The 15,976-nt window shown below is 36.3% G+C and overlaps 1 protein-coding gene across 1 annotated transcript in view; it reads right to left on the bottom strand.

Annotated features, from left to right (window-relative positions):
* acsl3b (acyl-CoA synthetase long chain family member 3b) overlaps positions 1-15,976 on the bottom strand; it is a 30,362-nt gene that overhangs the window by 8,547 nt on the left and 5,839 nt on the right. The window contains exons 2-10 of the mRNA XM_022678995.2: positions 12,510-13,030; positions 8,762-8,962; positions 6,585-6,762; positions 5,639-5,748; positions 1,473-1,611; positions 1,183-1,333; positions 618-741; positions 436-507; positions 177-316 (exon numbers count right to left, since the gene is read on the bottom strand). Coding sequence (XP_022534716.2) covers positions 177-316; positions 436-507; positions 618-741; positions 1,183-1,333; positions 1,473-1,611; positions 5,639-5,748; positions 6,585-6,762; positions 8,762-8,962; positions 12,510-12,659 — 1,265 coding nt within the window. The 5' untranslated portion in view covers positions 12,660-13,030. The remainder of the gene's footprint in view (positions 1-176; positions 317-435; positions 508-617; positions 742-1,182; positions 1,334-1,472; positions 1,612-5,638; positions 5,749-6,584; positions 6,763-8,761; positions 8,963-12,509; positions 13,031-15,976) is intronic.

Raw genomic sequence — 15,976 nt, 5'->3', positions numbered from 1 at the left:
TTTTTCCCCAATTTTCCTAATGCAGTCTTTAACTCATTCACCTAAATGTTGTCTTTTAACTTGCAAAACAGAGGTAATTGTCTCTTTGAATCTTGATGAGCATGCAAAACACCTGGGGGTGAAGTGTTTGTAGTAGATTGCAAGAGTGCAAAAGATAAAGAGAGAGAAAGACATACTTGTCACACAGTGGAGTGCCATATCCTCTAGATATTTGCTCCATTTTGTAGTTGTAGGCCAGCACAAATAGAGTCTTCTGAAAACGGCTCATATCATCCACTTTAACCATCACATTCTTATAAATACGATCCATGATTTCCTAAAACCAGAAAGACAATAAGAAAAAAATCATACAAGAAAAAAAAAGAGAAAAAAATAGAATAGACAAGGATAAGACTATCTAGATAAATAAGTTATCAAAATGTGCTGCATCCTTACCGGTACAGCTGCCATCAGCGTTGGCTTTAGGACACTTGTGTCTCCTTTGCTGCCTTTTTTAATTTTGGTTGACTGTGAGATAAAGAAATTTTGTAACACAAGCAAAGAGAACAGCAGATGTCTATACTGTCTATACTTTTATTTAAGGTAGCAGAGATGTTTGTGTGTGTGTGTTTGTGTACCTGGTCAGCGAGTGTCTGCGGTGATGAGTATCCAATGCGGCAGCCATGAGATACACACACCAGTTCAGCACTGAGCTCGAGCACATGAGCCAGAGGCAGGTAGCCGATATAGGTATCCTTCTCACTGTCAAGCAGAAACAAACAAATATATAGATGAGTTAGACAACACAGACACCCAAATTAACACACATGGAGAGGTGGCATTTTAAATAAAGCCTAAAATAAAAGTGGGCCCTTGCAGCTAACTGATATTTGTTATGCACACATCTGCAGATTTTACTACATAAACATTTAGGAAAACCTTTTAAAATTCATTTCATTTACTAGGGTTGGCTGTAATAAAAACTGAACTGAAGGTAGCTGCCATGACGTCTTAAGTAAATAACAAAACGTTCCAGCATTAAAAAAAGGTACTGGCAGCTCATTTCTAGATATTAGTGTTTAGTTTTGTTAGAATTAATCTTTAGCATTCTTTCACCCAATAAAAATGGTTTAAAAGACAGTAAAATAACTCAATACGAAGTGTCTGATTGACACACAGACAGAGCAACAAAAGCAGCCTTACTCCAGGCCAGGGATGCGTTCAGCCATGCCAGTTACTCCAGCAATGATGTTGCTATGGGAGATCATGACTCCTTTGGGAATGCCTGTAGAGCCACTGGTGTACATGATCACAGCAATATCATGGGGGAGGGGACGCTGACGTTGTACAGCCACTGCAAACGTAAGGAAGAAAAGGAGAGAACAGGAGATACATAAGGGCCAAAACAATAAAAAATTTCACCAATTATTCTAACAAATCCACTTTAAGTAAAACTGTTAAATAATTAGGAGTCCAACATTAACAGGCCTTACTGTTCTCAGGCTTGGCCCCCAGGTCCTGCACAGAGGCCATGCTGTGGACCTGAATGCCCCTGGGTAAACCAGGCCAGCTGGTGGGCTTACGGTCCACGAGGATGATGTGCTGCAGCTTTGGCACATCCAGCACAATCTCCTGTTGAGAAGGGAGAAAAGAAAGATAGACAGTTTGAACAATTGCTTTAAAATGTTTTGTTTTAAATTCATTACAAAAGCAAAACAGATATCAGAAGTGCAAAAAAGGAAAACAGAAAAGTGTATGTGCATGAAATAATAAAAAAAAGTTTGTCTCATACACAGTTATAAATGATACAACTAGGAGTGAGATACTTTGATAACAAATAAAGTAAAACGTGAAAAGAATATATACATTTTAAGCTAAAGCTTAAAGATATTGATGTAGAACATATAAAACAACAAAAAATCAAAACATAGAAAATAATAAATAAAAGCTATATATACAGAGATAGTCACTAAAAAATTTAAAAAGGGGAAGAGCAGTTTGTTGTTTGCCTTTATTTGGAACATCATCTTTAAACAACATTATGTCAATCAAATGAACTTTGATGAACTGTTGAATTCTCCCTACACAGTCTGAAGTTCTCTTCTAAAAGAACATTTTCACCCCCAGTGGTTTGAGTAACCAGTGTAGTCCACTTTACAAGAAACAACTACCGCAGTTGGAATGTGCCTTAAGCCTCTACAGTGACATCAAGGCCAGTTATACAAGCAACTCTGAGATGACTTCACTGTAGAAAATGCTACATTCTGCAAAGAACACTGGCTTCCCATCATATTACGACAGAATTGATATTACTGCAACACTAGCCTACAATTTATAAGATGCATTCTCAGTTCACCAGTTAAATTAAATAAAGAAGACTCAAATTGCTGCAAAGAAAACCACATTTCACAAATCACATTGCTTCCCGAGTGCTGAGGTGGCTGCCCACTAGTCCAGGTGTTTGTTTTCACCAGTATGTGATTTATTGTGTGTTCACAACTATGAATGGGTTTAATGTGGTGGCTGAACATCATTGCACAGAACCCCAAAATAGCAGCTCCTAAATCATAATGATGCATTAATGCTTGTAATAGGAAGAATAGTGCCACTGTCATAGCTACTCTGGGCTCAGCATGCCAGCAGGACTGTGCATAATGCTACATACTGTTACCAGAGTCATATTAGTGTAAAATCTTGTAATATTACTCATTTTAACTTTCAATGCCAGTTAAATATTTCCTGGCATTGTCCAGAAATGCATGTGTAAAGCATGTCCTTAACACCATATTCTGACTGTAAGAAAAGCTTAAGAACAAGAAATGCTAATTCTCTGATAATGCTTCTATAATAACACTGTAATTTTCTTTAGGTCTTTCTTTTCACCATTTTACAGTGCAGGCTAGTGTCCCAGTAACATCAAATCTATTTTAGGATGAAGGAACGGTGTTCCTTGCAGAATGTTGCATTTGGGGATCTCAGATTCCTTAATGTGTCATTTTTTGTCACTATGTCACCTTAGTCCTATAAAAATAACCTGGAACCAGTACATTCTGTGAATGCCATCACAGAGTCGATCCAAATCAGGACAGGTTCTCTCTGGGTTGAAAAAAGTGTACATAAAACACTAGGGCTGTCCCTAACGATTATTTTTTAAACGATTATTCTAACGATTATTTTTTTCGATTAGTCGACTAATCTATTCATTGAGAAACATATTTAAATAATTATTTTACGTTTTAAAGCAAACGATAAATTACTATATTTATATATAATAACAACAACAACAACACCACAAGCCTACTAAACCAAACCCCACACTTATAATCACTTACATGTACAACACGTTGTTTAGATCTATAACGCTAAAAATGGATAAGCTCCCATACACCACAACCGTGTGTTGCACTGTTTTCTGTGACCGCTAGATTTTGTGACCACTGGCAAGTAGTTCTCAGCAGACCGGTGCACTGGCCGATTCGAAACGTGTTCGTTTCTAATGTTTACCCCGACTGGCCAAAACGGTTCAGTTTAGGGCTGAGGGTAAGGTGTAGGTATAGAAAGCTTCCGTTTTGCCAATGAACGCTCATAACCGTGAGCACTGGTCACAAAATTCCGACGGTGACAGAAAACGGTGTGACACCGCAGCGCCGACGGCGCTAGCTAAAATAACTTAAGGCAGCTAGCTTAGCTAAACACCTGAACTTATGAATAATGCTACTGTTTCTGGAAACTGCGAAATGCCATGCACAAATATAAACCAAAAATGTATAATTTCTGCCTGTGGCAGGTTTAAAACCTTTGGTAGACAGCCTTAAGTCTTTTTAAGGACACCCGCGGAGACCCTGATGTAAACGGTAACTTACTGTGTGACCCTGTTGACATAGTGCTCCTGGATGTTTGCGCTTCAAGTGCTCCTTTTGCACGTATGGCAGAGGACCACATTGTTGCCCTTTTGCGTGAAATGCTCCCAAACTTTAGATGCCCGCTGGCGTTTTTTTGTAGCTGGAGATTGCTCTCCGGAGTCCAAGCTCTCTAGAGCTTAGATTCTCTGCCCGAACCCGACATGACCCGAGGCCCGCCCGTAAATCCGACCCGGGCTCCAGAAAATAGTCCGAGATGTAGGCGTCTGTTTTTTAATTATATTTTTATTTAAAAAAAATAACGAAAACTGAAAGTGAAACTAAACTAATTTATTTATAAGCGCTGTTTTCACTACCGCAGTTCTACAGCGGGGGTGTTGTGCCGATTCTGTCCGCGAAGCGGGAGTCAGATTCAGCAGAGAGTCGGATTCGGCACAAACGCGGCGGCACCTCGCGGTCCGCGGTGTCAGTTGTAAGCGCTCGCGCTAGCCGCAAAATACGGCAGAAAACACTGAGGGAGCTGCAGAATTATGAATGGGACTAGAATATGAGCACGAGGAGATCAAAGAGAACCTTCACCTGTGAGTAGAACAAGCAAATCTCTCTCTCTCTCTCTCTCTCTCTCTCTCTCGCACGTGAACTCCTCCGCGTTTGACTTGCAGAACTGTGTTTAGCTGTTCTTAAAAATCATTTTAATTAAATAATAGTTCTATGCTTCTATGTTACCGTGTTAATTAACATAATTCTGATCATATTTCGCTCATTAAAACAGCCCGAAAACAGCCAGTTGGAATTTTTGGGCCCGATCTAACCTCTAAAACCTCTAATGCTCTCCACAGGCGCCGCCATGTTTACGACGCGCCGACGCACGTTATGCAAATCGATGTATTTTTGTAATCGATGACGTCGATTATGTCGATGCGTCGCCCCAGCCCTATAAAACACGGAGGCCTTGCTCTCTTGATTTTTTAAACTTTTAAATGCCTGTAGAATGTCTCATTTTGATTACATTTCAGGATCACTGTTGGTATGTACTGAATGTAATATAATAAAAGAGCTGTACCAAGACAGTCAATCAAGTGGCTAGTAAACACTAAGCATTCAAACGTAAACTACTGGTCCTTCTTTGGTCCACTGGGCTTGTTAGTTGCCTACTGTTCACATATATGTAATGACCTATGGTAATTACACCACATAATCAAGTGTTACAGTTACTTAAAATATATATATATAATTATAAAAAAACAAAAATTTCAAATCGAACTCTGCTCTGGAAACTTTTAATCATGCTATTTTCCCCCTTTTACAGGTACTAAGAATCAGTTAGCTTGCAAAGAAAAAATACAATACTGCAAAGAAAATCATAGCTGGTAAACAGAATTTCACAGGGTTTCAGACATGGTTAGATTCAAGAAGCCCTGCACGATTGATCAAGTTCTGTCCTCTTGTAAACTTAAAGACGAATGAAGTTCAGTATCAGCTTCATTGCCCTCAAATAAATGAATCGGCCCATCTCTAGTACTAATATGTTAGCTAACAAATCTTAACTGGATCACAAACACCACTCCATCACATCCCAAAGGTGTGGGATGAAGCTCCATTTAAAAGAACGCAGTTCCATTACTCAGCCCAATGTTAGCAGGCTTTATTTCCCTCTATCCCATGTTTAGCATGGTATAGAGTTGTTAGGTAAGCAATGCCCAAGAAGTGTAACCTTTCAAAAAAAACTTCCAATCATAGCTCTGAATATAATAAAGAAAGCCTGTTAGTATTCAGCCAGGAGTCGAGTGCGGACTGACCTTGAGGCGGCTCTGCATCAAGTCTTTACTGGTGATTATGTGTGTGACCTCTGTCTCATTGAGGCCATGAGCAATGGCTGGCCCTCCCAGTGTCGAATATAGAGTCACCACTGCAGGAGAGGGGGGAGAGAGAGAGAGATACAGAATGAGAAACAAGCAAGACCATGGAACTGATATGTCTTTACTTCTGAGAAATGCTAATTTTAGCACAGGTTTGATTTTTTTTAGACTAAAATACATTTAGCTTGGTTACATTACAAAAAACAGTCAATAATTTAAATCCAAGTCATCATCAATCAGATACTGAATGACTTATTGAAGAAAATGTAGAGGATAGGCTGGATTTATATTGTGTTTGCTATGGTGTTTCAGGTGTAATCAGTAATAACACCGAATGTATGATGGACATAATCCATTGTCATGGTCATGCCAAAACCTTGTACCCCAAAACAGCAATACAGGAGAAAAAAGCTAGTTCATAGATACACATTATGTTTTTCTGTATGACAGCAATGATGCACACTACATACAAGAATCTGTATTCATTCCATGTTACAGTTTGAGGATGAATTCAGTACCTAATAAAAATGCTACAGTGTATCTCGCTAAATAAATGCTAAATAAATGCTAAATAAAAGTTTTTTTTATATAAATAATGAACACTGCAGCTACAAAAATTATTCTGCCCTAAATAAAAAATATGGATCTGTCGGAAATGTGCCAGAGACATCCCTCGAGTCTAATTTTTAAGCTGAGCTTGCAGCAGAATGGAGTTTTGAAAGACAATCCGAAAAAGGTTATTGACTTGATGTTCTCCCATCTTTTCATTAAGTCAGCAAAAACAAACCCACTGGAGATACTGTATGGATTTACTGAACACACTATGAATAGATATCTGTTTGTAAGTGTATACATAGAAATGTATACGTGTAACTGAAGAGCTCACCCGGAAAGTTGTACATGAAGCAGGCTTGCGCCGCTATGATCCATTCTGCCCGAGTCTCACAGAAAAGAGCAATGTTGCACTGTGGCTTCTGACCCAGAGCCGCCAGACCACTGCCGAACCGCTGGGCCACTTGGAACACTTCCTCATATGACAGCCAGTTGTAGTCACCCAGTATGACCTACAGGCAGAAAAGCTGATTTCACTATTAAAACATATATCACTGGAAAACACTGTGACATTATTAAACAGTAAACAGTAGGAATTTTACACACCACAGGAAACAGAAACTACTGCATCGGAACATCAACACACTGATACAGCGAAACTAGCAATGCATCAAGAAAAATATTAGACATTATGTTATCTATTAAAACTAAATTGTCTAAACACCAACAAGCAATAATTCAACAAAACACTCCAGTTTTGTTCACGTCATGTACCACAGTCCTCAGATTACCAAGATTGTATTTCATTAGCAGATTGATGAACAACTATATATGCAAATGTTTTTGTTAAAAATAATTAATTAAAAGTATTTAATTGTGGACTAAACATACACAGCATATATCACTGTAAAACAATGAGATAATTTTTTTTTTAATTTATTAAGAAAGCACTTGGTAGAAACAGTATTTTTTTTAATATAATAAGCAAAGGAGCACAATGTAGCAGAAGCACATTGATGCCATTTATATATAATTTGTGTTCACTCAACTCAGGACCACTACAATTTAATTAAATAAAATAAAATAAATAAAAATAAATCTTACGGATGGCTGCTTTAAAATTAGTCAGATACATTAAACTATCTAAACGAGCAAAATAAAGCTGAGTTAGCCAGTAACATTAAACTAAGTAACCCAGTAAAATAAAACTATGCTACCCACATACATTAAGCTAAGTTAGCCAGATGCACTAGGCTACCATAACCAGATAAATAAAGCCACATTTGCCAGATAAATAAAGCTAAGCTACCCAGGTACATTTAGCCAAATTGTACAGATAAATGAAGCTAAGCTGGCCAGATACATTTAGCCAAATTGTAAAGATAAATGAAGCTAAGCTGGCCAGATACATTAAGACAAGTTGTACAGGTAAATAAAGCTAAGCTAGTCAGATACATTAAGCTACGTTGTACAGGTAAATAAAGCTAAGCTAGTCAGATACATTAAGCTAAATTGTACAGGTAAATAAAGCTAAGCTAGTCAGATACATTAAGCTAAGTTGTACAGGTAAATAAAGCTAAGCTAGTCAGATACATTAAGCTAAGTTGTACAGGTAAATAAAGCTAAGCTAGTCAGATACATTAAGCTAAGTTGTACAGGTAAATAAAGCCAAGCTAGTCAGATACATTAAGCTAAGTTGTACAGGTAAATAAAGCTAAGCTGGACAGATACATTAAGCTAAGTTGTACAGGTAAATAAAGCCAAGCTAGTCAGATACATTAAGCTAAGTTGTACAGGTAAATAAAGCTAAGCTGGACAGATACATTAAGCTAAGTTGTACAGGTAAATAAAGCTAAGTTAGTCAGATATATTAAGCTAAATTGTACAGGTAAATAAAGCTAAGACGGTCATATACATTAAGCTATATCAACAAATAATATAATTTTTTAATCTAAATTAGTCAGATTAATGAAGCTTTATTTGCCTGATGCAGTAAAATAAGTTAGCTATATGCATTCATCCAAGAAAACCAGATAATTAAGGCCCAATTTGATTGTTTGTTTTGTTTTTTGGTGGTGCCCTGTTCAATCATTTAAAAGCAGTGGTACACCACTCTCTCTTGTGCTAGAACACCCATGAATCCCAATAAGAGTCCAACTTATGTAACACGAGTGAAACTGCAGGTTGCTCTAGATATGAGAAGCTATAACTGGACTGGACCCAAAACCTGAAAAACATTCATATTAATGGGATTTACAGGCATTCCTGCAACAGCAAATGCCCTAATACTAATACAAACTTATGCCAGTGTTGTTATTGGAATATGCAATGCAGCTCAGCTCCACAGCAGCGCAACTTCCTGTTTTGAACAGGGTTCCCAGACATTCTCAGGAGAAGGAATAAAAAATAAACCAATTCCCAGAAGATGGGCTAAAAAAAAAAAAAACATTGACCTTAGTGTTAACGTTTCATGCATGAACACTGTGAGTGTGCATATTTCTCATGTCTCACCTTCTTAAAGACCTTGCCGTTGGGCTGTACTTCATCCTCCTCACTGAGCACCTCCCTGGTGCCGAGGCAATCTCTTTCTGGGAAAAAATTTACTGCATACTCAAACACTTTATCCAGTGTGTCCACACCTTCGTGGAGCTGGGAGACCAGCCGCTGCTCACTGTTTACTGCCCGGTATGGGCCCGATGGATGACCACTCACCTAGCAGAGTAAGACATGACATGATGTGTTAGGAGAACATATAGAAGTTTGAAATTCACCTCCTGTTCAAGTGTCTAGTCCTTGAAAAGTGGATTTAGCATCTTCAAGACATGAAATATTAAGAGTGTGCAAACTAATACCCCTAAGACATGCTAAAAATAGTCTAGCAGAACACCATGACAACCACAGCATGCTGCATATAGTAATCCAAGACAGTTCTGCTCCGAAAAGCTGCCAGTAATTAAACTGCCACGAGATTTATATATTTAGCAATAATATTTGTAGAACTGCCCAGCATATAAAAATAGAATGAGCACACTACCTTCGTATTTATGCAAGTATGAATGAATAAAAAAATAGTGTAGTTAATATTAGGGCTTGAAATAACATGCAGTAACATTAACAGACCTCCTTGTTTCCACACTATATTTTAATCTGCTCTACTGGCCACATATAAGGGTGATTCTCACGAAAAACAGATTTAAAAGGGTTCACACTTGAAAAAATTCAAAAGGCATTTAAATATAAAATTTCTTTTTGTTATGCAAGACTAGGGTCTGAACTTTTTAGAAATACTTTTTTTTTAAATTTTATAATTTTTTTCTGTATATTTTGCACCATTTTAGTCAGTCAGAGCACACACATTCTCAGTACCGCAACATGATAACACAGAACAGATATGGTTTAAAAGTTACACATTTGTTACTTTTTAAATAGATATTATTAACAGTTGTGCTCATATGTGTATATAACCCAGAAAATATTATATTTATAAGTTTCCCATTTTTTTTTATTTTATGATTTGTCTCATTACCGCAACAGATTTCATGATTCATGTCCTGTCTTTTCAGGATATTTAACTGAAAAATTACATGTATAATTTCTTATTTAGTACAGATGACCTATGAAGAAATACAATTTATCCAAATACCATTATAAACTAGAATTTGTTTTATAACAGTAAAATAATTAGTAAATAAATATGTGTTGCGGTAAAGAGAGTCAATGTTTCGGTAAAGAGAGTCATTACAAGGATTCCTACTTAATTAACAATAACACTTTACACAACAAACACAGAGTGTGAATGCTGTGAATAAATAACAAATTCTAATGATGTACTTCTTGAGTTTTGTATGGAGTAGTAATATTGAACAAAATGTGGTATTTGCTGTTGAAAATTATTCTCAGTAAGACTCAAGCTGTGAAAATATCCTATTTTGAACTGTGTATTTTAATAAAACAAATTTCAACATACCTCATTAGACATAAATTCCTTAAAACTTTAAACATCACTGTATAACTAAATTGAAATGGAATGTTTAAATACAAAATAAGTAATTCAACATCTCATAAAACAACTTTTTTATTAAGTATTAATTTCATGACAGATATAAACATCAATGTACAACTAAATTGAAATTAAATATTTAAGTATGAAACAAGCAATTCAACATCTCATTAAACATCTTTGTATTAAGCATTAATCTCATGAAAAATGTAAACATCAATGTGCAACTAAATTAAAATTAAAGATAAAATTAAAGAAAGTTGTTTAATGAAATGTATATATGTGTGTATATATATAAATTTCATATATATAATATATACATTTCATGAAACAACTTTTATTGTTATAAACTGTTAATAAAGGTTGTTTCATAAAATGTGTGTATATATATATATATATATATATATATATATATATATATATATATATATATATATATATACATATAAACAGTTTATAACAATAAAAGTTTATAAAAATAAATTTCATGAAACAACCTTTATTAACAGTTTATAACAATAAAAGTTGTTTCATGAAATGTATATATTATATATATGAAAATTATATATTATATATATATATATATATATATATATATATATATATATATATATATTATTATTATTATTATTTTTATATATTATTTTTATATCTTATGCGTAAGTTATATGGGTGTCACTGCCCTGCTACATAAATCTGTTTAGTATCTGAAATTGCATCATGTATTGTTTTATATATTGTTTATTATAAGTAAATAAAGGCTTTTTTATGAAACAATATATATATATATATATATAAGTTCATGTCACTTAAAACATTAATTTCTCTTTACCGCAACAGTGAATCTCTCTACCGCAACAGGCCTTAAATTGTTGCGGTGTATGAGAAGGCTGTTGCGGAGTATGAGGGACCTTAACCTTCTTTGATCTCTGTGGGGCCACCATGATGCCTGGCTAAACTTTTGCTAGCTTTTTGTATTTAGACTTTAAAAACCTTAAAAATTCCCAAAACACAATAACATTTTCATTTTTTTAAACATTAAAAACTAGCTGTTTCGGTAATGAGAAACAAAAAGTTGTGTATGCTCGCTGACAACCAAGTTTTTAACATTTATCTGGAGAGGTATAAAATTAGGTGCTTACCTGGTAGCCATCTTGGGTGTCATACTAAAAGGTGTCCCCCCTCTCAAAATGGCTGTTTTTTTTCTGTTCCTTGTGGTCTTAAATGGTGCTTGAAAATTGTTGCGGAGGCTGAGAACATTGGTTCTGACCAAAGTTATTTTTCTAAATATTTTCTTTTCTTTTACCAATGAATTCCAAGTAATACATTTTTATTGACTGTAACAATTTACTTTATGAGATACATTTAAGTTTTTTATTATTTATTTATTTTAAATATTAAAATTGTGTAATTGAAGAGCCGAGATTCAGCAATGGACGCGTTGCGGTACTGAGAATTTCACACTAAATTATAAAAAATACATAATTTAAAATATCACAATGTCTACTTTTAATCACTTCCAATATAGCCTTTGATGAGATGTTTATAAACCAGTGTTTCCCAAAGTGATAGCATTTACCTGTTCATCACACTCCTTAATGCCACCTCATTAGTCTGATTTCGTGAGAATCACCCATAAACACTTTGCAGGTTTGTTATTGCAGACTGTAGTCCTTCTATTTCTCTGCATACATTATAATCCTTCTTTCACACTGTTTTGCAACATTCAGGCATTTTTAAAACTGCAGTGACACTGACATAGTGTTGCTGTGTGTATGTTAGTTTGGTAATATGTGTTGTTGCGGCATGAGTGGATCAGACAGCAGTGCTGCTGGAGTTTTTAAACACTGTGCTCACACACTGTCCACTCTATTAGACACTCCTGCCTAGTTCATCCACCTTGTTGATGTAAAGTCAGAGATAGAAGCTCATCTCCTGCAACACAGTGCATCATCAGTCCCCACTGGATGCTGCCCACATTATATTTCTAAATTACTGACTATTCTAAATCTTAACAGAGACTATTTCTGCTGTGTCTGCTCTACTCATACCAGCACAACACAAACTAACACACCACCAGCGTGCCAGTGTCACTGCAGTGCTGAGAATGACCCACCACCCAAACAGTACCTACTCTGTGGTCATCCTGTGGTGTCCTGACCATTAAAGAACAGACTATGCAGAGAAAGTTATTCAAAATGGTTGGATGCTAGTCATTATATACTAAATATTCAGATTATAGGGTACAGCTTTACTTACAGAGCGTGCTTTGATGCGTTTGGCGCGGGCCTGGTTGGCCCCAGCTCCAGACAGTATGTACCATGGGATGAAGGTGATAACTGAATAGACCCACACCACAGAACGAAAGACCTGCAGAAGGATAGGATTCACGTCCTCCTTCAGCTTCATCCTGACAGTGGGTCAGAGAGAACAAGACACTACAGAATACTTCCTCTCCTTCTCACTGGTCAGAGTGGAGCTGGTTCTCTTCTCGGATCGGTCACGTCACTGCTGATGCTCTGCTCCTTCCCCTCCCTCCTGGTCTTGTTTTCTGTATCTTTCCTCTTGTGACTTTTATCCTGTAGATCTTTATCCTTGGAAAGCTTTCTTCTCGTTCCTGGAGCTCTTTGAGAGTGCCGCTATACTTCCTTTTCCTTCTTGGATGGCTGTGCCAGCCACCAAGGCAACTTCCGGTTTCTTTTGCTTTTTCCTAATATGCTACTTTTTACTTTGATGGCATGGAAAATCTTAAAGCAATTAAGAATCAAGGATCCGCATTCCTGGAAAAACAGAAGAAGACAGTCCCATTAAAATTCTTGTCTGGTGCAGGGAAGGCAACTATGTTACACACTAAGCAATGTTTCAAAAGAAAAAGAAAGCACTGGCAAATAAAACATGCTACTTAGGATTTTTGGAAAAATTCCAAAATTTTCATCCATTTTTGGATGAAAAAAATAATTGTACAAGAGAGTGTGTAGACATCCTTTTGTTTTTTCACAGAAATGAATTACCAACAATAGTTATTCTTAGCCACTGCTCAAAGAACTTTTGTAGTACTATTATTAGAGTATAATTTGCTGCAATTAAATAAAAATAAAAACCCAGAGACTGTGGTTAAAGCACAAAATCTCAATCAAGCTTAGTCTGTGTGTACAATTCAGAATCTGTTTTGTCATTAAGATGTTCACCTCTAAAACAGACTCCCCTGTCAGCACGAGGGTGCGATGTCAGAGAGTGTGTGTATGTTAGGTTAAGGATCAACATGGAGGTCTGAACAAAATCTCATTTCTGTAAACAAAGCAACACTACACCCATTGAAGGAGTACAGGAAAAGGAAAAATACAGGAAATAGGCTTCCACACACACCAACAGATACGTTTTTACACATTTCTATGAGTTGCAATGTGATTGCACTATATGGTCTGATGGCCCCTGCTGCACACACGACACTACAAACCACAAAACCAAAGAAAGCTGAAAGCTCTACTGCAGTAATTCAAACCACATACATCCACAGGTCTATTAGACATCCTGTGATTGTGTTTATAGTGTAGTACATTAATAATTGAGCCATTCTATCTAAATAAAAGTGTAGCAATGCAAGGTGCAGAACACAGTCACAATGTCTTTAAATGGGTCTGCATTGGTCCAAATATGATGGTGAGGGGTAGATCACTCCAAGCCACCACACTTGTGAAATACATGCAATCATCAAACTAACAAAGTTTGTACATAAAACTAGTGATCAACCAAAATTAAATATTTTAGCTGAAACTAAAACTGAACAAATTAGTTTTGCTATTTTTAATTATATGATCATTTCTTTCATTAAGGTTAAATTTAAGCAAATCAATGTGATTAATCAATAAAATAATAATCATGTTCATGTAATTCATTATTATTATTCCTGTGCTGTTCTTCTGCATTGCATTGCTTTTAATGACTTTATTACAAGATCTCTCTGCCCTAAAGTAGCATCAGAAAGAGTACTGCAGAAAATGTGCTGCTAAAAACAGTCTGACTGCAGTAGGCGTGGAATGTAACATGTTGACTAGAAGTGAAAGCTCACAGTGGGCTGGAACCTGGTAAACTGTCTGCTTCCCCTGTAGCCACAGTCAGCACAATCTAGCTCTGTCAGCGAGTTTGAGGCAGCTTATAACAGCTCGGATTACAGCAATATTTACTTTCAACATTGTGAATATTTCCTGTCCAGACATGATAAGCAATCAAGCTAGTAGCAAGTTAGGAATGTGTGACCATCTAGTCACACTATGTGCAAAAGTGTCCAGACACAATGCCTACTCTGTGAATCCAGCCACTTTGTGGCATGCCCAATGTCGACTCAGGCATTCAACGCACAGCTTGTTTAATCTTCATAAAGTTGCATTGCCAATAGAATCGGGTGCTCTGGGGACACAACACAGGTGCCTTGGGTTACCATGCATAATTGAAAGGGGTACAAAGCCCCTCTGCTTTTAACGATCCAACATAATAATGAATTCTATAAAAAAATAAAATAAATAATAAAGAGATATAATCTGACAATGGTAGATATGTAATTTAAAAACAGAAATACATTTCTTATATATTATTGAACACTCTTTTTGTACCATGCAAGGAGTAATTAAATATGATTTAATTTGTCTTACAATGCATTACACATCCTGAGATGTGACTATCGTGCAGGCTCATGCAATGACGATGCTGAAACAATATATTTTGCAGCCCAATACGGAAGTGACTCAAATCTCTGAAATCATTGACACGTATTAAAGCATAAAATCAGTTCAATGCAGTAATGTAACGTAGCTTCGGTTTATTTTTATCTAGTTTGAATGTGTGCGTCAGTGCCAAGGTCTGAAATTAGTAATGTTTACAAATGCTGCTGGAGATGCCAGTAAAGCAGCATTAAAAGAAACGTACATTGAAATCTTAGAGCATCATATGCTGCTTTTAAGACAATGCAAAACCAAAACAATGCACACATTACAAAGGCCTGGCTGTGAAAGAAGTTTGGGTAATGGACTGGTCTGTCTATGTACAGATGTGTTGTCAATAGAGAATGTGTGAAGCATTTTAAGGGGAAAAAAAAGTGCCAATGACAGCCCCATACCACTTGAGACATGTTTGCAGGACGAACAAGATAATAACAAATGAAACATCACTAGGTTGTGAGAAGGATTTGCAACATGCGTACCAACGTATGGAATGTGTTGCACACCTGCTTTGCAGAAATGGATGTAAACTAACTGACTTGATGAAACATGAAATATAGTATATATACACTGCAATTAAAAGTTTATTTATTTTAATTTTCCATACTGTCCCAGCTTTTTCTAAATTGAGATTGTAAAAAGCTGAGCTAGAATAAAAGCCTGAATTCAGAAAAAGAATATGGGTGCAAGCAAGGACAAGCAAGTGAAACAACGAAGTACCACATCATTGACAGTATCACACCTCCTTTTCTCAAGGACATTGCTTCAGCTAAATATAACTCATTCAGGCCATTTTTAGTGTTAGAAGGATATGTGAAATGTATATCGTTTTTCTATTATCATGCTATTTTTACCGAACACAGCCTGCCAGTGATCCAAGCTGTGAGATGAGGCTGAAAAAGACTTCTGAAAGCAGAGAGATCTAAAATGCCAGTCCAGGCACAAAGCATGGCTTAGTTTCTAATTTTATCAGCCTCGGGAAAGGAAAGCACACCGTTAAATTCAGAAAGT

This window comes from Astyanax mexicanus, chromosome 4 (assembly GCF_023375975.1).
Source record: "Astyanax mexicanus isolate ESR-SI-001 chromosome 4, AstMex3_surface, whole genome shotgun sequence".
Lineage (NCBI taxonomy): Eukaryota > Metazoa > Chordata > Actinopteri > Characiformes > Acestrorhamphidae > Astyanax > Astyanax mexicanus.
This window is presented reverse-complemented; position numbering and strand designations above follow the sequence as displayed.